Source organism: Stereum hirsutum, assembly GCF_000264905.1.
Source record: "Stereum hirsutum FP-91666 SS1 unplaced genomic scaffold STEHIscaffold_5, whole genome shotgun sequence".
Taxonomy (NCBI): domain Eukaryota; kingdom Fungi; phylum Basidiomycota; class Agaricomycetes; order Russulales; family Stereaceae; genus Stereum; species Stereum hirsutum.
Window position 1 is genome coordinate 1973962 of NW_006763135.1, and position 21415 is coordinate 1995376.

The 21415-nt window shown below is 53.4% G+C and overlaps 6 protein-coding genes across 6 annotated transcripts; 3 read left to right on the forward strand and 3 right to left on the reverse strand.

The window, feature by feature from the left end:
* Positions 1-61: 61 nt before the first annotated feature.
* On the reverse strand, positions 62-1893 carry STEHIDRAFT_167689 (uncharacterized protein; the record flags this gene model as incomplete). Its single annotated transcript, XM_007302941.1, has 4 exons — positions 62-100; positions 167-970; positions 1020-1287; positions 1385-1893. The coding sequence occupies 4 exons, from the start codon at positions 1891-1893 to the stop codon at positions 62-64; spliced, it is 1620 nt and encodes a 539-aa protein (XP_007303003.1).
* A 129-nt stretch (positions 1894-2022) lies between these two features.
* On the forward strand, positions 2023-5468 carry STEHIDRAFT_95557 (20S proteasome subunit). Its single transcript, XM_007302942.1, has 9 exons — positions 2023-2090; positions 2150-2296; positions 2413-2516; positions 2589-2677; positions 2760-2960; positions 3077-4018; positions 4105-4292; positions 4362-4855; positions 4926-5468. The coding sequence occupies exons 1-6, from the start codon at positions 2088-2090 to the stop codon at positions 3358-3360; spliced, it is 828 nt and encodes a 275-aa protein (XP_007303004.1). The 5' UTR covers positions 2023-2087; the 3' UTR covers positions 3361-4018; positions 4105-4292; positions 4362-4855; positions 4926-5468.
* A 154-nt stretch (positions 5469-5622) lies between these two features.
* STEHIDRAFT_120563 (uncharacterized protein) lies at positions 5623-10414 on the forward strand. The gene is made up of 6 exons (XM_007302943.1): positions 5623-5926; positions 5993-7691; positions 7757-8187; positions 8307-9071; positions 9134-9415; positions 9493-10414. The coding sequence occupies exons 2-6, from the start codon at positions 6023-6025 to the stop codon at positions 9934-9936; spliced, it is 3591 nt and encodes a 1196-aa protein (XP_007303005.1). The 5' UTR covers positions 5623-5926; positions 5993-6022; the 3' UTR covers positions 9937-10414.
* Positions 10415-12944: 2530 nt separating this feature from the next.
* STEHIDRAFT_155745 (uncharacterized protein) lies at positions 12945-13699 on the forward strand (the record flags this gene model as incomplete). The annotated part of the gene is made up of 4 exons (XM_007302944.1): positions 12945-13148; positions 13238-13339; positions 13445-13606; positions 13664-13699. 4 exons carry the CDS (start codon positions 12945-12947, stop codon positions 13697-13699), a joined length of 504 nt encoding a protein of 167 aa, XP_007303006.1.
* Positions 13680-16178, reverse strand: STEHIDRAFT_120568 (cytochrome b5). Its single transcript, XM_007302945.1, has 6 exons — positions 15837-16178; positions 15352-15616; positions 15031-15108; positions 14769-14839; positions 14501-14594; positions 13680-14386 (listed from the first exon to the last, which is right to left on the reverse strand). The coding sequence occupies exons 1-6, from the start codon at positions 15962-15964 to the stop codon at positions 14117-14119; spliced, it is 906 nt and encodes a 301-aa protein (XP_007303007.1). The 5' UTR covers positions 15965-16178; the 3' UTR covers positions 13680-14116.
* A 588-nt stretch (positions 16179-16766) lies between these two features.
* Positions 16767-20038, reverse strand: STEHIDRAFT_95563 (regulator of G protein signaling). The gene is made up of 5 exons (XM_007302946.1): positions 19864-20038; positions 19707-19798; positions 18882-19638; positions 18038-18814; positions 16767-17981 (listed from the first exon to the last, which is right to left on the reverse strand). The coding sequence occupies exons 1-5, from the start codon at positions 19942-19944 to the stop codon at positions 17757-17759; spliced, it is 1932 nt and encodes a 643-aa protein (XP_007303008.1). The 5' UTR covers positions 19945-20038; the 3' UTR covers positions 16767-17756.
* Positions 20039-21415: the final 1377 nt, after the last annotated feature.

Sequence of the window (21415 nt, forward strand, 5' to 3'; positions counted from 1 at the left end):
TCTGTGGCGGTGAGCGTTTAATGTTTTCGAACATACGAGTTTTCTCCATCTGGATGCATCGTTATCCAAGCATATGGACAACGAACTCGTTGTCCCAAGGCTGAATGTTCGGCCAATATTGCAGTCAGCTAGTTATACGTACGTGCTGATCCCTGTGATTACACACCTTTGAAAACACGACACGCTCGTCGTCCATCCACAGCTCATCAGAGCCCTGCACTTTGCACTCGATCTCGCAGTACGGAAGCTCAGATTCAACATCGTCGAGAAAGATAAAACGGGCCGGTATGACGGTCTTCCTAGTGATCACTCTTTGTCTCCTCCCATTCGGAAGATGATAATCGACATCACCACTTTGAGCGTGCAATTTCCGAGTAGTATAAGTGTTGAAATCGCATAACCCCAAATGCCACGGTGGCATCACACGTTGGCCAAACGGTGCCCATTGTGCGTCTTCGAGGTCGACGGCGTCAAACCACCGAGTGCGTTTCGGGCCCCATTCGTGCCAATCACTGGTTATCACGTCTCCGGATTGTAGAGGGGGATCCCCGAATGGTATGGCGAGGATATAAGGGGAGAGTAGAGCAAGCAAAGCACGGCGGTGTGTGACGAACGTGAAGATGTCGCCGCCGTGAAGGTTGGGAAGGTGGGAAGGGGCATGGCCAACTTTGATAGTAAATCGGATGATGGCCTCGTCTGGGATGTCACGGAAGGGACTAATGGAATTGGTTGAAGGCTGATCGAACGCATTTGGGGAGCAGGCGCAACTGATATATACGACCTCTTTGTGCACACTAGCTTCCGGAAGCAACAATCTTCGTACAAGCGCCAGGTCAATGCCGATTGGTGACGATTTGATCTTGAAGATGAGGAGAGAATTTTCCTCTAAGTTCGGGAAAAGTATGATGTCTTGCCGTAGGAATACAAATCCTTCCACATTTGAGGTCCATGAGAAAGGTAATACGCAGGGCTACCTCGTATAGTCAGTAAGTGGTGTGCACTATAAGAGAGCGGCGCACATGTTTGGTCCCGGTCTGCCAATCCACCAACAGAAACGTACCAGGACGGGGTGAGAAGTCGTCGAGGCGGTTGTCAGGCGGGAGTAATACAGCGATGTACTCTCCAGCTATCTCCATCGTGGCAAAGTTAATGCTCGACCAATTGCTGTGCTCGTACAATGGTATGACCGATGATTTTGCTGCCGGGTGATATGTGTGATTCGACATGCTGAAGAGATGAAGCTCGAGCCTTTTCCTCCATGTCTCTTCACTCGAAGTAAAGGGCAGTCTGTAGATTCTGTCAGAATACACATATGTGCTTGAAGGAATTGCGTGCTTCTAGAGCATGCGAGCACGTATGAGCCAAAAAAAAAACGGAGACTAACATTATAACCATGGCCATAAGGTCGTTTTCGGCTCTCATCAATGGAAGTTGTGCTTCTGCAGAGGGAGTTGTTTGGATAGTGTCCCAATGTAGGGCATGCGATGTAGCATTCGACTGGTAGTTGGAAGGTAGAGCAGTGAGATATATAAGTCCGGTACCTTCCAACAAGACGAGATAATTGTCCACGATGTGGAAGGAGTGAGCGCGGAAAAGCTCAGCAGGACCCTGAATGCGAATGGTAGATCGCCATTCTAATTGTGCCCAGGCTCTTTGCCGCGTCCTCAACGCTTCCACTCGATCGGAAATGGACGTAGAAGACGACCAGTTCCCCACGTCCTCCACACCAGCTGTCGCCAATTCCAATATATACTGGAGGAGGTTAGATTCTTGCGCGATCTGCCGAAGAGTTTTGCAGGATCGCTGAACAGAAAGGATGTCTGTGGTCGTGGATAAGCAGCATAGAATTAAATGAAGTATTTCGTGAGGAAGTTTTAGAATGTTGATGGCCATGGAGGGCTGAGAACAACTATAGGCCCAACGTGCGGCTGGGCCGCGTGTCAATGTGAACGAGTTTGTGCTTGTTAGGATCGGAAGGCGATGGCTTCCAGGCGCGACGCGTCAGACTCGCTACACGAGACGCGCGGCCTCATACTTACCTTCTTCAATCCTCTGTCCTCCACCTATCGTTGGCTTCTAGCTACACCATGGTGCGTGTGCATGATACTAGTAGACAAATATATGCTGACAATTTCATGCCGCATTGCAGTTCCGTAACACTTACGATTCCGACAACACCGTCTTCTCGCCACAAGGCAGGCTGCACCAGGTCGAGTATGCACTCGAGGCCGTGAAGCAGGGCTCTGCCGCTGTCGGACTCAGATCCAAGACACATGCAATCTTACTTGCGCTGAAGGTCCGTCGATGGTTGATTCATTGAAGAATCACGTATTTACGAGCGCCATCCACGACCACCCGTTCCACCATGTTCTTCTTTCACTGTACCGCGAATCATCGTTGGATTACCCATAGCGCTCGACAGGAGAGCTTGCGTCGTACCAACAGAAGATGTATCGGATTGACGATCATGTCGGGATTGCCATTGCGGGATTGACTTCGGATGCGCGTGTGCTCAGGTGCGCTACGCCTCATCGTTATTTTGGTATATACAAATGCTCATTATGGCGATCGTGCATATCCTCCATCAGCAACTTCATGCGACAGCAAGCCATGTCGTCAAGAATGGTTTTTAACAGACCTGTTCCCGTAAACCGTCTCGTATCCGCCATCGCCGACAGTCCGTCTACGTTTCAATTCAACCAATTCATTGCCATGGCCCTGACCTCGAATCTCCTTCCTTCCTCCTTTGCTATACGTAGAGGCCCAGGTTAACACACAAGAATATGGTCGTCGTCCATATGGTGTCGGTTTCCTTGTCATCGGCACAGACCCCACAGGTCCCCATCTCTACGAATTCTCACCCTCCGGAACGTCGTTCGAATACTACGCGATCTCTATCGGTGCGAGAAGTCAAAGCGCAAAAACCTACCTGGAAAAGAATTATGAGAGCTTCGCGGACTGTGCGTTTCTCCTTTCTCTTCTGCCCCGCGCGGAAAGAAGAGACGCTGACGACTTTTGCATGGTTGACTGTGCTATCTCGTAATGGCGCATGCTTGTCTGTTCATCACGTCCTCAGCCACCCTCGAAGAACTCATCCGCCACGGCCTCCACGCACTGCGCGAGACTCTCCAACAAGACAAAGAACTCACCATCAACAACACCTCCATCGGTATTGTCGGCGCTGGTGGCGCTCACGAAACCGAAGTCTCGTCCGAGGGCTCATTCCGTATCCTTGAGGGCGAGCCTGTAAAGGTATATCTCGATAGCATGATACCGAAGGAAGCACCGGAGGGTACGGGAGCGTCGACGACCACTGGTCCCGCCGCTGGTGGGGACGAGGACGTTGCGATGGCCGAGTGAGTGAACAGAAGGTGGAGAATGTGGATGCGGGCGGACTTGTTTTGTTACGTAGTTGTTTTCTCTGTCTTGCTCTCTTATGTTGCATATCACACCGAAAAAGAAGAAGTTTCTAGTGTAATATGCGATTGTGTTGGATATGATCATGAGCGGTGGGGTGGGTACCAATGCAAGCAAGAACGGTGGAGTCGAAGTTGAGTAAATAAGTAATGCAGTATCGTCGGCTGCAAAGCGAATCCTGAAAGTGGAAAAGAAAACCATTCTAGCACCGTTGGCGAATAAATCATGCTCAAGCCTTCACCGAGCTCGTGACCGCCTCCCCAACCGGGACCTTGCCCACTCTCGTCGCAGCCCCAGCTCCTGCCGTCCTCGCAGCATTCGCACTCCTCCACGCAACCGCCGCCGCTCCCGGCCTCCTCAAAGCAATCAACAAATGTACCATTGCCGTCAACAGCGCCACACTCCCAGCCTGGTGTGCCGCCGCTAATGGTACGGGCACGAGGTAGAGAAGAGTGGAGATGCCGAGGATGACTTGGATGTTGGCCATCGCGAAGGCTGCGGTGGTGGCACGGAGGGCTAGTGGTGGGAGGGCGCGTCGGAGGGAAGGTGAGAGTTTGGTGTAGGCGTAGAGGGCGGTAGTGGAGAGATAAGTTGTGATTGCCTGTGAGTCATAAAGATTGGTGTTAGATGATATAATCTCGAGCGAATCAGGTTGAGAAGGGTAGAGAGAAGGAAGGTGAGACTTACGAGGACACGGTGGTCGAATTGGACCGTCGTTGGGTTCTCGAAGACGTTACGCCAGAGGCCGGAGGGCGTACTAGGGTCGGAGGCGTAAACTGGGTTGAGGAGCTCGTCAGACGGTGGTGCGAGTCGTCCACCCATTAGTGGGAATTCGTTGTACAGAAGACCAGCATCAAGACCGGCCACGAATGCACCTTTGAACACACACAACATGAGCACGGTCCTCTTACAAGCATTGTGAGCGAACAAACAAACATACGTACCGGAAAGAGCAGTAAGGAAGACCAGGCCAGTCAGAATGATACTCTGCGTCTTGAAGCTCTTCACCAATGGATTCCGCAAGACAGTTTCCCATGTCCTTCCGTCCGTCACACCTGCCCACACCCCATTTTTGGCAAACTTCCAGTCCTTCAACACCGAGATACCCGTCCAGAACATTCCGGCATAGAGAACCAATGCTGTCCCTAGATGTGCCGCAAGTCTGTATTGAGATACTCTCGGCACGGCTCCTGGAGTGTCCATCAAGGATTCCTCCAGGCCGGATTTAACCATGTACCACCCAAGGGCGCCTTGTGCGCCAATAAGCAGAGACATGCCGGTGAGTTGCCATGGAAGAGAGTGGGAGAGTTGCTTGCGGAAGATAAAGTAGATTGAGGGGAAGACGAAGGCGAGTCCGATGACGCGACCGAGGACACGGTGGCCCCATTCCATGTAGAAAATGGACTTGAACTGAGCGAGGTCGAAGGAGGAATTGAGACTTTGAAGAAACAGACACGAATGCATAAATGTCAGGAATATATGTGCAGCGTGACTGAGGAAAGACGTACAGCTTATACTCTGGTGTGGCCTTATACTTGTCGAACTCCTCTTCCCACTGAGCGTTCGTGAGAGGAGGTATCATGCCAGATACAGGTTTCCATTCCGTGATACTGAGGCCTGATTCTGTGAGACGGGTAACGCCTCCGACTACAATGACTGCAAAGACCAGAGCCGAGGAGAGAAGTAGCCAGCGGGCCACGGGTGGCGGAGAGAGTATGGGTAGGCTATTTCCCGGAAGTGATGGTTCCGCGGATGAAGGTGCTGCAGCTGCACCAGTCGAAGAGAAACGTGATTGGACTAGCCGCGAAATAGATGATGGATTGTAGACTTCTGTCCACCGAGGATTTCCAAGGACAAGATTGTGCCGGGGAGAAAATGCGCTGAAGAAACGAGTCGGTGTGCGCAAGACCCGGCTTCGACAAGGTGCGGAAATATTGAAACCCAGTTTTTGAACATTGATGCTAGCTGGCAGCCTTCGAGCCAACATCCTCGAGAGCACCATTATGAACGAGGACAAGCAACCAGTGAAGAAGAGTGTATTTGACGGTTTTATACAAGTTTCGTGTTGCTTGTCATTCGCCCGCAAGGTTGGTAGAGCCGAGGCGGACCTGGACGCGGCTGCTCACCCGGCTTTCGCCACTGTGGCCTGAATATGCATCTCACGGTTTTAACGGTGACCTATGGTTGCCTCTTCTCCCGTTTCATCGCGGTGGTTCCTGTACGAACCATTTATTGATATGTGTGCTATATACTTTGCTGGGTATCGCTGGCGAATATAGACAGTGATTTTTCTCGTCTGTCCCTAGCGGCTACACGGTTCGTTCCGAAAACGGAACGCCCAACGCCGCGCTCCACGTGTCCTAGGAGGCGGCGAGTCGATTCTCTCGGGAGGCGTCCTCATCGACCACTCCATTCATTGTTAGACTTTGTTCGAATCTTGTCACTCTCGTCTCTTTTTTCCACTAGAAACTTGCGTCTAGTTGCACGGAGACCGTCTGCAAGAGTCTTGGTACAGTTTCACTCCTTTTTAACCCTGATTTTCGTCCAATTGCTGATTCCGAGGACGCGTGCGTAGGTATACGGGCTTGTGTTTCAACTTTCCGACATGAACAAGAATCCGTTTGCTCAGGCGGCCTACAACCCCCAACCACCACTTCCGCCAGGTCCACCTCCACCCCAGCCAGCACAACCTGACTACTCTGCATATTGGGCAGCAGCAGCGGCTCACCAGCAGGCTCAAGCGCAGGCCCATGCTCAGGCTCATGTCGCCCAACCAGCCTATCCAGGCGCGTGGCCCGGTGCTCAGCAACCAGCCACTCCAGCAGCCACTCCTACAGCTGCAGCGAGTCAGGCTCCCGCTCGGCCCACTGCTGACCAGACGGCACTCTACGCAAACTACGGCTACGGCGGTCAACAAGGATACCAGCAGTGGCAGCCTCAGCAACAGCCCGCGCAACCCCAACACCAGCGTGCCCCGCATGCTCACCAGCAGCCTGCGTACCAGCAACCTCCGCCGCCGCAACCCCAGCCGCCGCCGCCCCAACAATACGCGTACCAGCCGCAACAGCCGGCAGCAGCGGCTCCGTATGCTCCACAATACTCTGCACCCGTTCCGCAGATGCAGGCGCCGCCCATGGTGCAGCAACCCTATCCTCCACAGCAACAACCACCTCCGCAACAGCAGCAACAACCAAATCGGTCATTTTATGGAAACCAGGGCCAGCGAGGTGGACGAGGCGGAGGCCAGGTCCATTATCGCAATCAAGGCGATCATCACGGCTCTCCCAATCATCCTCACCCAAACAAACGCCTGAGGACAGATGGCTCTGGCGGCGGGTACAAGCAGAACTACCAGCAGAGTTATCAACAACAGGCACCCCCTCCTCAATTCCAGCCTCCTCCCCCTCAGCCTGCTCCGGTGCAGAGTCAGATGATGCAGATGGCCCCGCCTCAGCAGATGGGTAGTCATGAAGGTGGGTATGGTGGAGGTGGGCGTGGTGGGAGAGGTGGCGGACAGCAGATGGGCAGAGGCGGTAGTCAGAGTGGACGTGGTGGAAGGGGCCGAGGAGGAAGCACGGGAAATGTCAGGGGTGGCAGCATGCGTGGCAGGGGTGGAAGTCAATACGGCGATAGCGGCAGAGGAAGGGGAGGAAGTCAGGGAGGGGGCTCGTTCAAAAATCCGGCCGCACGGGGCAACTACTCGAACAACAACCAGGATTACGGCAATCGCCGGGGTGGAGGATCGTTCTCCACTCGCGGAGGACGTGACGGAGGAGACAGGAAATACGATGGTGGAGGAGGCCATGGCGGATTCTACTCCCAGGGTAGTAACCCGCCCTATCGTGGGCGCGGACAAGGTCAAGGCTACTCTCAGAATTTCGGTGCACGTCGCGACCGTCAAGACGGCGGTCCTCACGGGAACTGGCACTACAACAGACACGAAAACAAGTCTATGTCCTCTAGCTTCGCGAGCGCTTCTGGTGGTGGTCACGGCGGTAAGAAGGAGGAGAGTCACCGTCGTACCTTTACTGATTTCAAGATCGCTGGTCTTGAGATTCGAGAGCTCTCTTGGACTTGGAGCAATTCGTCTGCGATCAGCCAACCCGCTGTCGCGAAGACCGACTCTGCCGATGCTGAGAAGCCTACGCCTTCCTTTGTAGAAGGCGGTGTTTCAGCGGAGAATAAAGATCCAAACGCTGCTCCTGCTAACGGCTCTGTCGTTGTGAAGAACGAGAGCGCTGATCACTCAGTTCCAAATGGCCAAAATGCTTCAGGTACAGACCGAGTGCCCCGTTATCGTCTTTCTGGTGTCCCTCTAATATTCTGCTTCTGCTCACAGAGGCCAAGTCCTTCACGGACATGCCGGCGCCAACGCCGCCTTCACGCATCAGAATCTATTTCCATACACCCGTCACAGACGCTGATTCCCGTCCTCTTTACGGCTCCTTTGCTGAGGCTAGGAAGGCTAAACGTAAATTCGCTGAGTCGGAGGATGGGGAGAACCATCTCTACCCGCCTCCTTCCAGTCACTCTGACTATGGTCACTTTGATCAGCGGGCGAGTACTGCCCCAAGTGTGGCGGAGACAACGAGCGAGGGCGATTGGCTTTTAGCAGCGATTGGCCAGGATGACGATGAGATTGATGGTGAAGACATGGGCCTTCATGTCAGTGAGGTCGGTCCTCATGATGAAGGCGAAGAGCACACATATGAGGAAGGCAACTGGGAGGGCGAGGATAACGAGAACGGCGGCTATGACGAGTCTGGTGAGTTGCGCTTCAGTCCTTGTGCAACTGGAAGCTGTCCTATCAGACGGATGCGTCGTTTCGCATTCTTAATACTCCTAGGGTTTACCCCTGCGTCCACACCGCTGACTTGTTTCGTGTTTTTTCTTCCCTCAAAGGCCATTATGAGGGAAATGAGAGCCAAGATATGGCTAGTGGCATGAATGGAGATGGACACTATGAAGCGCAGGAGGACGATGCCTCCGTTGCGGCCGCTCTTGCCGCTGATGACCCGGCCTTTGCTCAGGCAGAGGGCGGTGATGACACCCATGCTTCCGGCGCCGACGCCACTCTTTCTGCCAATGGGCTTCACGGTTCCAACGTCGCTGTGTCTTCCGAAGATTCCACTTCCATCGCTCCCTCGAACGGGATCGATGGAGCCTCTGTGCCTCCGCCGCCCGCTCCAGAGCATGCTCCTGTGTCTTCCTCAGATCCTTCCCTTCATCAGCCTCCCGCCTCTGACGTGCAGTCTACCGCACATGACCACGTCAACGCTTTGGAGCGTATGCAGACTCAATTGTCCTTTGACGATGGTGGTGAATCACAGATTCAGACCCAGGAAATTGAGGGCGCATCTCAAGTGTCTCTGTCTGCTGATGCGACGACTCTCATCACTGGCCTGTCCCAAACGGGAACGATATCTACGTATGGCGAGCTGAATGAACTGCCGATGCCTACGAAGACTGAGGCACTGTCGGGTGTACGACCTCCGTCGGCCAGCCGTTTCTTGGTTTCTTACGCCGCTGGGGCAAAGAGAATGGTCGTTAACGCCGAGATAGTCGAGAAACTAACAGTCTTCAGAGCTGAGGCTCGGATTGAGGTCTCGATTATCATTGATAAAGACGACGCGAACGGTGTCAAGGGGATGTTGGTCAGTACAGTCGTTGACTTGTTCATCACTTGTGCGGCGCCTTACTAATAACCCGTTTTCAGTTAGAGACATTGTCTGATGCGACCTCGTATGCGCCTCTCGAGGCATTTTCCCCCGCTCTGGAGGCCGACTCTACTGTTCCCCCTCTCGCAAGGCTTTCGACTCCAACGAGAATTACTCTCATCATCCATATCGACAAGGCACACCCGGTGTCAGAGCCACGTTGGGTCAAGACCGGTGACGTCCAAGATTGGCTCAAAAGTATGTTCGGTGGGCGATTCTGGGTGGCGGGCGATGCCGCTGAGGGATGGGAAAAGAAGATCGAAGTTGTTGATCCTGATCCTGTAGGCAGTCTTTATTACTCCCAGAATCTAATCTTGCCACAACCTCGCTGACTTTCTCATTCAATCTAACTTGCTAGGCTCCCACGATCTGGTCATTACTGGAGAATTGGACGACGCATTCGCCCGCGGGGTCCTTGACGGAACGCCAGCGGTTCCTCAGGACGCACATGACCGAAACCGACAACATCCTCGAAATCCTTCTACGACTCGTGAGAACCGAGAGGGCGTACGCTCAAACCACGCAAACGTCCACGGTATCGAATGTGTCTGGACCGTTGCTCAATGCGGTATCTCAAGGTTGGGCACACGCTGACCAGCAAAATCACATCTCACTCTCCGTCTTGTCTATCTTCCGGATGGCCTCGGAATATGCGAAGAAGGCCCTGGGCGATGAAAAGGGGAAGGTCGAGGTCGAGGAGCGCCTCGGAGAAATCATCCAGTGCCTTCCCTCCCACCTTTTCTACAAGAGTATGGATGGCATGTTCAAAGAGTGGAGAGCAGAACAAAAAGGGGGCAGATGATGAATAGGGCGATGCGGCCAACAAGGTGAAGCGGCAAGTTCTCCTTCTTTTTTCTTTCTTGTTCTACTTCGATCTGTTTCTTTTTCTCTTCGAAGCGTGAATAGCTTCTTCCATTCTTCTTTCTTTCGTCGGCACAACAAACGGACAGTTCCGATATGATTCGTTTTATGCACTCGCGTTGCGTTGCGCCTGTCGTGCATCGTATCGGGCCCCATGCGTTTTCATCTTTGTCCTGTGCGGTCGGCATTGTCTAGAATTGTTCTCCAACCTTGAGATAGACTCGTTCAAGAATGCGTTCAGGGTGCTTGGGCAGACGGAGAAATTTGGTGGCTCCAAAGTGTTCTCGACCTGGGCATGCATGATGCCATGATGCATACATATCCCCGACAAGATTAATACACGATGACCAATTTCAACTCATGGGCTCGAAGTACATCTTGGTTTGTCTTCTCATCAATGGGTGTACAAGGTCTGCGAACCAAAAAAAACACCTGGGCGTACAGGCGGAGCAGTGCACAACCCAGACCAATCACCACCCTCCATGCCCACTTTCCCGTGGACTTGTCTCGACCGCACAGGAGTTGACTGTACACGATCCTTCCGCAGGAGCACAAGCTCAACGCACCACATCACTAAAGCATCAACATGATGGGGATGAGGATCAGTACTTGTGCGAAAGCGTAAAGCTTATCGAGGACGTTAAGCATATCAGGCCATATACAAGAACGATGCTTCTCGAGCGTGAATTCTTCGCTTGACGATCCTGGGACAATCTGACGGTACATGGAGATCACGAACCTGACCGCTGCAAAGTTTAGTCTCCGAATAATTCCAATCGGTGGTATGAGTCAATCGCTTATGGATTCGATTGGCTGCTGCAATCCATTGAAAGGCCTCTGGGACAAGCCATGAACCGGCCTCTATTGGTATATTCAACTTCCCCGTCATGCGTTCTATACTCTTGCCATGTTCAGTGCGGAGCTCGTCCCCGTCCGATCCATGTTCAGCGCTCAGTACGGAAGCGATCCAAACACCACATTGTCGATGGCCCAGGCCACCTGAGTCGTGGTTTCCTCAATCTGTCTAGAGATTCATGCCACATCAAGAAGTCCCAGACATGTGCGAACGTGTCGCACAGTCAAATTGCAGTCGAACATGACGCTGCTCTAGTCAGGATAGGACAGCTCTTCAGTCTCGAGCTAAGAAGAGCAGGGCTCACTGTTTCCCTGATTATATAGATGTTCGTAGAGGGACGCGGAGCTTGAAAACAAATAGACGCCCATATGCCGCCAGCGTCCAATTGGCTGGTCATGCAATGGCGCGTCATGTTCGTTGTTTGCACGGTTCCGACCTGATTTTTCCTGCTCTGATCGCGGTCGGGCAAGAAGGCTATCAGGCTGTCGTGACGCCCACACCTCTCTTCATCCGCTGTGTATCGGAAGCGTTTCCTGTCTCACGGATAGGCAGTAACAGAAGAGGGCAAACCCGCCTCTCAGCATCATGTCCCGGATGGAATAGATCCTACCGAGAAACGACAGCCTTTGCACCCCACCTCGCCGCAATCGCGCTGTGATTCTGTAAGCCATCTATCCTTCGACGACCATAACTCCTGTCCCTAATCGAGCTAATGATTACGATGTATCTTATCCACAGCCGATTCTTCCCGCCAAACGAGCACTACGCACCTCTAATTTGGGCGATCAGGAAAGCGAGGGACGGGTGCATTTCAAATGGAAACATACCTATCTCAACGTGTCTTCCACGTCGTGTCCTTGTCGTGCCTCGGGGATTCGGAAGTGTTTCGTTCTGCTCAGTTATGTTGAAGCGGTACGCCTTTTGATCTCGACCGAAACGAGCCCTTGACATGTTCGAATTCATCCTGTCTTTCAGTCTCTAGCTTCCGTGGCCTCACTTCAGCTATCCCCTTCCGGTCGTAGACATCGCCGCAGGGATCCTCGGACACCCTTCCCTAAAGTTCAATGCGCCTCAATTTGGTTCATCATGAACTCGATATCTTGGTCGGTAAGTTTAATTTTGCATATGCAAAGGAACAAGTACTAGTTGTCGAATTTAGTTGAATAACAAGTTATCAGTGATACTTATCACCAGTTTTATTTGCTCTCTAACCATCACGATGCACCGATATGTTTTGCTATGGGGGGATTGAGTGATTTCCGTGGCTCTTTGCTTCAGCGCTGGTACTAGTCGTGTAGTTCAAGATCGGTGATGAAGACCTAGTTGATCACCAGGAATGTGGTACACCCAAGCAAAACCTAATCTTCGAACCTCATTTCAACCTTGTACGCTAACGGTAATTACTACGCATCGGGCTCTCTGTCCTGAGGATTTCCGTTTCCTTGCCTTCGGGGCCTGGAAGAACGCCTCTCCACAATGATGAGTCGCTGCGAGCACTGCAACTCTCGATTGCCCACGGCCTCTCTGCATGCATCAATCGTGAGTTGGAAGTACCGTACGACGCTGCGTCAGGCCGGCCGATCGGCAGACGTGCAGTTGGCTTCCGAGGTTCCAGGCGCCGTAGCTTCTGTGTGTGCATGCATCTATTTCGATAATGCTTCAATGATCACAGTCATCATGTCCCAGCTGGAGGGCGCAGCCTGCCGTGAGCAGCGAGCTCGAGCCTGTAGATCCTAGTCAAACGAATCCCCCAATTTCTGGCATAAGTGGGATGTGTGTGGGGGCCCGCCACCAGCCAAGGGTGCAGGACGCCGGCCTTGGTCGTGCCTTCATCGAGGATAAAAGGAAGCAGAGCGGAACTGTATTGTTCCCTTCCCCAACTCACCGGTCATCTCGAAGATTTGCCGACCCCTCAGTCTTGTTGTTCTACTTTCATCTAGGACTGTTTTTCGTCCATTGTCCTGTTCGCAACAGCTGCTGTTCAACTATATAACAGCTGCTACCTTTATTCCGACGTTCCACATCGACCTTTCGCTCTCTGCACTTCACCCTCGTACTCAGCATCTTCTCTTCGCCTCCACCTCATAATCACCATGGACCAAATGGTGGCTTTTGATGCTATCCTCTTCCCCTCTGACGGCCGCCCACCACATGTGGTACCACTTATGACCAGCCCTGCGTCCTTCGCGGACCCGAGGTCGCCACACGTCGGCTCTTCGACCGCTCGGGTCCCTCACCCCGAAGTCTACATGGACTACATTGCTGAGGGAATGGGTCAAAGAGCTTGGGGATACCAGGTTAGTCTCTCTCAGCCTCTTTCCATTCGTCGCGCACCGCAAACACCTCCGTTCTAACGCGTTCTGTCGGTTTCCATGACGTGCTTTAGCTCGTAGAGGCGCTCGACGGCATGAACAAGAAGTTTACAAACCCGTACATCATCTTCTATCCCGTCGTGTCCCGTGATGGCATGCCCTTCCCGCATAACAAGGTTTGTCCGAGTCCAACCTTATCTGAACTGGGTGTGCCGCAAACGGTGATCCACCAGCGGACCCAGCGCTCGACGGACGCTGATCGCGGGGATTAACTCTTTCAGGCTCTACGCGAAATTCAGGGGAACAAGTTCCGCGAGGACGCCGCCTGGCGCGGTAACATCGTGGTCGCGAAATATAGAGACAGCAGGTTCTCGGCGATGATGTCTGCGTCGATGGCAGACTTTCCGATACTGAAGAACTACATGTCGACCCACCCTTCACCAGTGAGTGTCCCTTGCCCCCTCCCCGTCTCCGTCTCCTTCTCTGAGCTCATTTGACAGTCCGCCCGTTTGACAGCAAACGTAAGGAGGCGGTAGTTGACACTGGCCGTCCGTGGATTTCTCCATACGCATGGCCTCTCATCCCTAGCATTTTCCTCCCTTTCTCCTCTTCCTTTATCGTTCCCAGGGACTTTCTGAACCATCGTGCTGCTCTCGCTCTCGCACCGCTTTCCATCTCGTCATTTCTCTGTTCTGGACCCTACTACATATGTACATACACGCAAACACATTCCAATCATCCCAAAAGTACCCTTATCATATAGCACACTGTAGATAGTCCCTAGCTCCCACATCACATGCATCCGGACGGACAACGCGTCTGACTCATTCACTATGTATCCAATACACACTCCTATCCTATCCTCTGTCCGTGGCGCCTCTGAGCTGAACCATCCATATCTTCTCTCGGGCGCCTCAACCGTGACTCAAACGTCGTTTGAACGTTCGACGCGTTCACAACTCCTCCCGCTTCTTCTTTTTCTCCTGTGACGACGACGAACCACCGTTACTCCCAGCACCACCGCCGGACTTTGAACCACCCTGGGGCCCCGCAAATTCCGCTGTCTTCTTCTTCCCATCCGCCGCCGAATCATCCTTCTTTGCCTCCTTCGGATTACAGTGCTCCGGAATCGGGCTCGCGGGGTCGATAGGCGGGTGCTGGACGCGTCCGATCTTGTGATAGCTCTTGTGATCTTTGAAGAAACTCTTCCAGTGATTCACGCCCTATCCACCGCAAAGAAAAAGGGTAAATAAGCGGTCAACAACCTCGCGGGACCTTTTAACGATCGCTGGGAACGTCGGCGAGAAAAAAAGACAAGGAGGACCGGCGGGGCTTACCCTCAGTTCACTCTCGGTTAGACCGCGGAGGTCGTGCGTCTGATGCGTCTGGAAACACCCCGTCCCGAACGCTCTCGCGGCATCTTTCCCAGCCCTGCAAATAACGGAATGGCCATGCCATACAGCGAGACCAAAGTGGTGTTCAGTACGTGAGCGCAATAGTATCCGAGTCTAATTTAGACCAGACGGTAACGAAAAATGGAAGAGGGTGGGATAGAGGATAAGATGAGGATAAGATGTATGTACGGTGGGCAAAAACAAGACTGACATGATGTGGTACGAGCCGCCGGGGCCATACACGCGTCGGTTATCCGACACGTCGAACACGTCTCCGTCGATCTTATTGTTTTGTTGTGTGTTGTTTTGTTTTGTGTTTAAGTTTATCGTCGCACGAGGGAATAGATAGCGGGCAAAACCGAAAGACGAGTGGTGTGAGCGATTGCGCCGCGGTGTATGCGCGTTTTTTGTATTTAAGGTTGAGGTTGAGTACGAATGACGAGAGAGGATGATGCAAATTTGAACGGACGTACGGCGAGGTAGAGAGGCTTCTCGGGATCCGATCCATCGAACTGAGCGAGGGTCCGCTCGGAGAAGAGGCGTTCATTGGACTATAATTAAGACAAGATCACGGCATTTTAGATACAGGATGATCAACAACCGCGACACGAGCATCCACAATAACATAAACGAAGACAGACTCGGGTCCGCCCCAAAGGAAAAAAGAGTATGGTAGACATGGACTGATTTGGGGCTGCTGGATGCGTGGTGGGAGGAAACAACAGACAAACTCATGGCCACTGGTGACCCGACCAGACGAAGAAGGGGAAAGGGAAAATCGCAACACTACGCACCGGCAAATAAGTATGAATATTCGTCCACTTGCCTCTATACCCCCACATAAAGTCCCCGGTGATGAACTTCCCACCGAGCGTGATAGCGAGCAAGACATAGACGAGGAACTTGACGATATCGCCGAGGCTGATCTCCCTCTCCTCCGTAGGATCACGCTCGGGTGGCCCGACCTTCTCCCCCCTCGCGATCTTCGCCTCGCGTTCCTTCTGGCGCTCTACCCACCCGTCGTGCAGCTGTCGTTGCTGTTCCCGATAATTTTTGTACCTGCACGGGGTCACCATGCCAAGTGTCAAACCAGAGTTTGCACCGTTTGATGGGGCCATACACAGTCGTGTGCGGAAAGAAACCAAATCCGGAAGAGCATAGCCCCACGGCGAGCCAAGAAACATGAGGAACACACGCAAATCAGAAAAATTCATCCTCTCCGGTGTTCAAGCTAAACAGCGACACGGTGGAAGGGTGGGTGGGTGGAGGGAGGACGTACGACAAGAAAGGTTTGTTCGCGTTCTTGGTTGACACCATACGATTCGGAATCGACGGATCCGCGACTTTGGGCGAGTCGTCCTTGAAGTTCGGATCCGGTTTTCCCTCCATGTTCGTTAGCCAGGACATGTTTCAACACTGTACAGTATGAACTGATGCTATTGCCACGCAAGAACGGTCGGACGCCCAGAGATGAGATGTGACAACAAGTGGTTTGATTGAAGCAAGTGCAGACGCGGCGATCAAGTCGGAAGCGTCAGAAATCGAACAACGAGGTAGTTAAGTTACTAGCGGTTGTCTGTCAACGAGCAAAGCAAGAGTCAAGAGACAAGATAGGCTGTGTAACAGTCGACTCCGCGGGCAGTGGATGGGAACAATTGGCCGCTTGCCACGTACGTCGTATGATTCAGATACGCCGTCGGTGTAACTTTTTGCTTCCGCGACCTACGGAGTTCGAGAACAAGGAAAGTGCAGTCCCGCGCTTGACACGTGACGTCAGCGGAGCCAATGCCCGGCGTCGACTTTGTCCTCCGCTGTGAACGTTTGAACGTCGAACGTCGATGACTGGAATGATGCGGGGATAGTAGTCAGGCTACAGGATTAGCTATAGTAGGTCGTTGACCACTAACTCGAAACGCGTCCTCATTCGTGTGGCGTAACAGATTGGATTGAAGGCTGCTTCGAAAATTCTCAAGTTCTCCAGGCACCTCGCCATTTATACACTCACGTAGTTGCGCCTTCCTTCCTCATAAAACGAATCAAGGAACACGCAGAATGCAGAACGCAGAACGAAGAGAAAAACGGACCCTCAAAACGAAACGAAGACGGGCCAAATTGCAAGATGATCTCAAACTTATCGTGTACAAGCAACGAGCTAAAATCGAGGAGGGTGCAGGATTCGAAACGGATGCATGCTGCTAGGAGGGTTTAACACAGGAGACTGAGACAGGAGCCACGGGCACGGGCACGGGAGAAGATGGGATTGGATTGAATTGGCATGGACGGATCGGATGCATGGATGTGTAACAAAATTCAGGAGATAGATGGATTGAATGGATCATGGATGGGTGGATGATTGTGCGAAGAGACGAAGAGAAGATAAGAGGAGAAATCGAGCGTCCACACCGTGGTCAAAATCGGGTTACAACACACAGGCGCAGAACGCATCAATCAGTATTAGTTCGGGACTCGGGATATCGCGCGTAACCACTCTCGGAGTGAAGGAGGCTACAGGCCGCGACGGGTAAGGTACTATAAGTGTTACATAACTTGGTATGGAAATTCGAGAGTGAGGAGAGACGAGCGTCAGGGAGACAGACAGAGTCGGAGAAGTAAGGAAACGGAGAAAGTGAAAGGATGTTGAGGAGGTTCCGTTGCATGCGATACACTCTTGAGAAACCAGTGCGGGGGATGCGGATGGAAGAGTCAAGAGGTCTTCGGCGGATGTACAGCAGGCGGGTAGTGTATATGCACAGATTGTGGAGAAGAAGAGAAAAGAGAACCCATAGATAAAGAAGGGGGAAGTAGTTAAAATGCACAGATTACGAAAGTGAAAAAGACTAAACCCCACAGGAGCGAGGAAACAAACAGCAAAATTGAAGGAAGTAATAAATGCACGATGCTGGGGGTCCGCGATAATGAATTGAGAAGACGGAGCAGCCTAGCCAAGAAGGAAGACAACCCACGACGCACTGAGCAGATAAGAAAATGAAGACGAAAAGATGGCGACTAGGACGGGAGATAAAAGACAACGACGAGTGGCGCCCGCCAGCAAGTACTATTAGGTAGAGGAGAGATGTGGTAACGTGCGTGGGGTAGCGTGAGCGTAAGCATGCATGCAAGTACAGTCCATCGAGATTTTGGCCAGCCAGACGAACGAAACCTGAACAAGGAAACCGCGACCAAGGGGAGAGAACGTTTATTATGACTTCTCTGACCAGTTCGCGTTTTCCCGTGGTGGCCGTGCGCGGGACTCGCTCGCCTGTTGGGAGACGGTCATGTACGCGCCACCAACCTCCTCAGATTCAGGGTCCAACCCAGGTGGTACTGATGGCGCCGCGTTCGACACGTACGGGATGTCACTATCCAGGAAATCGTACTCGTCGTTCTCTTGGCGCAGCTTCACGAAGCGCGGTGTCTTCGTGAACTACAGAGCGCGTATGTCAGAACAAGCAAGAGAGAGAGAGCAGAAACTAAACTGACCTTAGGAACGGAGTCAGTGGCCATCAGACGGAAAACGTGAGTCTGGATACGCCCGTAGAGCTGGATCAAGGTCTGCAGCTGGGTCGCGTTGAACGCGCTGAGCTGCTCCGGCTCGAGACGACCCTGGAAGGGAGCACCAGTGAGGCCGGTCATGACCTCGCTGAGGTAGCCCGACAGCTCATTCCGCAAACCGTGATCAATGTTCAACTCGCATTGACTCGAAGGCGCAAGGTACATCTGGTAAATGAGGAAGGCCTGGTGGATCAGCGCTTCGTGATGCTGCTCCATTGCGAGCTGGCCTGGAGTGTTCGGGTTCCCCTTCGCTGACGATTGTGGGCCGGCAGTAGGTGGGCGGGGAGCAGCCGACGACGCAGAAGAGGTGATGTTGAACTTGCGACGGAAGTCCTCGACCTCGAGGTAGAACGACAGATTCTCCTCGCAGAAATTATCCCGGAGGAAATCGCGGAAGAGGTGTCGAAGTGGAGGCTGGTCAATGATGAATCGCAGACGCTCCGTGTTGGACTCCTTGTTATGACGGTCGTGGGCGTTCATCTTCTCGGCCATGGAGATGCGACGGTGGAGCTTGGCTTCGTTGGGAGCAGCGGCGGCGGCATCCTTGTTGACGTCCGTCGATGAGCGCTCGGCGCCGGCCAGGTTCGCGGTGGAGCTGCTGGGCGAATCACGCTGACCGCCACGGCTGTCCCATCGTGCAACACGGACACCCTCCTCTGTGACCTTGTAAATGGCCTTGGCGGTGCAACGGAACTCACCGGTTTGCTACGGAAAGGAAAGGGAAGGAAGGGTTAGGAAAGCGTGAGAGCAGGGGTATGAGAGCCAAACTTACGGTCACGGGTGAGTTGCCTCCAGGAGCGGAGCCACGGACGGTGAAGATGATGGCAGAATCGTTGTTCTTCCTTTTGTCGCTGACGAGCGTGATGAGACCGAAGCGTACGAACTGGGCGGCCATCTCAGCAGCCTCTTCCCTACCGACGACGGAGGTAAAGTCGCAGAGCCACTCGAGGGCGGCAAGGGCGGCGAAGCAGTACTTGTGCACCGCTTGTTGCGAGCGCGAGGAGAGCTGAGAGCGGTCGGCGACGTCCATGAGCTGGATACCCTTTGAGCGATCGTGGTAGGCCTGGTTCGCCTCGACTGTGACCTGCGAGCTGGGCGCGTAGTTTGCCTGACGGCCGAGGAAGCGACGGAAGAGGGCGGTGATAACGGACTGGGAGACGATGATTTCGTCGTCAACGGAGCGTCGCTCGAGATGGAGGAGCTTCATGCAGATGGGCTGGGTCGCGAAAACGTGGGCGAGATGGTCGCCGTTGATACCGTTGCGGCTGATGAAGCGTTCGAGGACGTGGAGGCCTTTGGGGGTGAGGATGTACACGCCTCTGTCCTTGAAGAGATTAGAGGAGGGGTCTGCGGCGTTCTCGATGAGGCGTGCGTCCATGAAGTGCTGGGACATTGCCTTTGCCATTTCGCGGGTCATAGAGAAAGTCGTGGTTGTCGTGGTGGTGATAACGCGTGAGGGTTCTCTGGGGTCCGGCCCGCGATTGGATTGGGAGAATTTCAGCGACGCAAGGTTGAGTGCTGCCTCATCGCTGGGGGAAGAAAAAGAGAGAGAAGATAAGCGGGTAGACGTCAGCGGGAGGGGCGGGCGTGGGCGCACGTTGTAAACGAGTTTGGGAAAGACCGGAAAAACTGTTTGTGGGTCGTGAGCTGGAGGGATACAATTAATGTTGCGAAAAGGTCGAGGGTGTCCTAGAAGTAAAAAAGACAGGAAAGATGAGTGCGTGTCGGTAGCGGATAAGGAGGAAGGGACGGACTTTGAGAAAAGGACGACCGCGCTTTGTGGTCTTCATCATGTGCGATGAGGAGGCTGATGGAGCGTCCTGCTGGGGAGCCATTATTATGGATTAATGGAGGGAAGAAAGAGAGGGGAGGATAGGGATGGGGACGGGCGAGGGACGGGCGGGCGTGGAGGGGCAGAGGAGGGGCGATGGGAGGCGTTCGGGAGAGGAAGAAAAGAGAAAAGGCGCGGTAGCGTTGCCAACCGAACGCCGCCACGCCGGCTGCCCAAAACAGGAACAGGCCATGACCAATCAGCGCTCTGCTCCCGGCCCTTGTCCGACCTGCCTCGCCCCCGCCCCGAACGTCCTCTCCTCCGATCGCGCCCTCCTCCTCGACCGTTGCCCCCTCGCCCTGTCCCTCTCCCCATCTGCTCCCCTCGTAAGTATCCTCGTACCCCCAACATCCCATCCACACACACCGGCATTCATCCACAGCCTCCGGCGGAAGGACGCCGGCTGCGCTTCCCGATATCGCCAGGTTCCTTCATTTCCTGCCTCGCTTCACTCTGATCGAACTCCCCTTCCTCCATCCATCCTAGCCCCCTCTCCTCCTCCCTCCTCGCATATCCTCCTCCTCTCGATTCTAGACCTCCCGCTCGCTCCTCCTCTCTACGCTCCCGCCTCCACTCCATAGCCTCATCTTGACATCTACAAATTATGTAACGCACTAGCCTAATTCCGCCCTACGCACGCCCCTGGTTCTTCCCTTTTCAGGCGACGCCACAAATTGTATCCCTTCTCCAATCAGCCGCCCGGCTTCCTCCAATAAGTATCCTACTACAACTCGAACACATACCACATATGCACCTCTTCTTTCCAACCCGGTCACGAAATGCACCACCTTGTCTCTATTTCTGGTACACTCCTCGCTCCGCACTCGCTCCCCATCAGTGATACTTGTCTCAGATAGGCCTCTCTTCGGCCATCCTTGACATGTTCTCGGGGCATCCTTCAGCATTCGTCACAACGTCGCGCTCTGCTCATCCTCGTCCCGACTCGATCCGCCCTGTCGGTCCCTCTGGGGACCGATAAGTCCTCATCTTAAACCTTGAACCGGACTCTTTCTGCTTAGTCCTTCCGGTCCATTTCCTTAAGTGCGATATTCACGAACCCACTCTCCTCGGGTCCAAGCGTCGACTGTCGACGTCCAACTTGTCAACTCTTTGTTCTCTCTCTCGCCACACCCGATGTGCACTTCCTTCCTTGTACCGTACCCCACCCGGAACGCATCCCCACCGGAATCGACGTCTCCCTCCACGAGCCCCTCAGGGTCCAACGATCCTGTACATAATCCTCGCATAACTAAAAGCTCCCCAACCGCCCGATTCCCGACGCCCGATATCGTCGGCTTCGACTATGGTGCGAAGCACTTACTCACCGCATAAGTCGAACACCGGGAAGACCCGGTCACAGGAGGGTCAAATTCGCCTCTAAGACTTATCTGTCTTGTCAAAATGCTCCTTTTGATGAAAGGAAGAGATCCCCAAGACAGATTTCCAGAATAATTAAAACTGAGGGACTTTCAAAG

What these genes read in the sequence shown, in the direction of transcription:
- STEHIDRAFT_95557 (XM_007302942.1), top strand. An exon ending in CAATCTTACTTGCGCTGAAG is followed by an intron (nt 2,297 to 2,412) that starts GTCCGTCGATGG and finishes GATTACCCATAG; the next exon opens with CGCTCGACAGGAGAGCTTGC. An exon ending in CGTATCCGCCATCGCCGACA is followed by an intron (nt 2,678 to 2,759) that starts GTCCGTCTACGT and finishes TGCTATACGTAG; the next exon opens with AGGCCCAGGTTAACACACAA.
- STEHIDRAFT_120563 (XM_007302943.1), top strand. Translation starts at nt 6,023, where the DNA reads ATGAACAAGAATCCGTTTGCTCAGGCGGCCTACAACCCCCAACCACCA. An exon ending in ACGGTGTCAAGGGGATGTTG is followed by an intron (nt 9,072 to 9,133) that starts GTCAGTACAGTC and finishes ACCCGTTTTCAG; the next exon opens with TTAGAGACATTGTCTGATGC. An exon ending in AAGTTGTTGATCCTGATCCT is followed by an intron (nt 9,416 to 9,492) that starts GTAGGCAGTCTT and finishes CTAACTTGCTAG; the next exon opens with GCTCCCACGATCTGGTCATT.
- STEHIDRAFT_120568 (XM_007302945.1), bottom strand. Translation starts at nt 15,964, where the DNA reads ATGTCCTGGCTAACGAACATGGAGGGAAAACCGGATCCGAACTTCAAG. An exon ending in GGCGGCTCGTACCACATCAT is followed by an intron (nt 14,595 to 14,768) that starts GTCAGTCTTGTT and finishes CGTTATTTGCAG; the next exon opens with GGCTGGGAAAGATGCCGCGA. An exon ending in TAACCGAGAGTGAACTGAGG is followed by an intron (nt 14,387 to 14,500) that starts GTAAGCCCCGCC and finishes TGCGGTGGATAG; the next exon opens with GGCGTGAATCACTGGAAGAG.
- STEHIDRAFT_95563 (XM_007302946.1), bottom strand. Translation starts at nt 19,944, where the DNA reads ATGGCTCCCCAGCAGGACGCTCCATCAGCCTCCTCATCGCACATGATG. An exon ending in GAGGCAACTCACCCGTGACC is followed by an intron (nt 18,815 to 18,881) that starts GTAAGTTTGGCT and finishes TCCTTTCCGTAG; the next exon opens with CAAACCGGTGAGTTCCGTTG. An exon ending in CCACTGACTCCGTTCCTAAG is followed by an intron (nt 17,982 to 18,037) that starts GTCAGTTTAGTT and finishes CGCGCTCTGTAG; the next exon opens with TTCACGAAGACACCGCGCTT.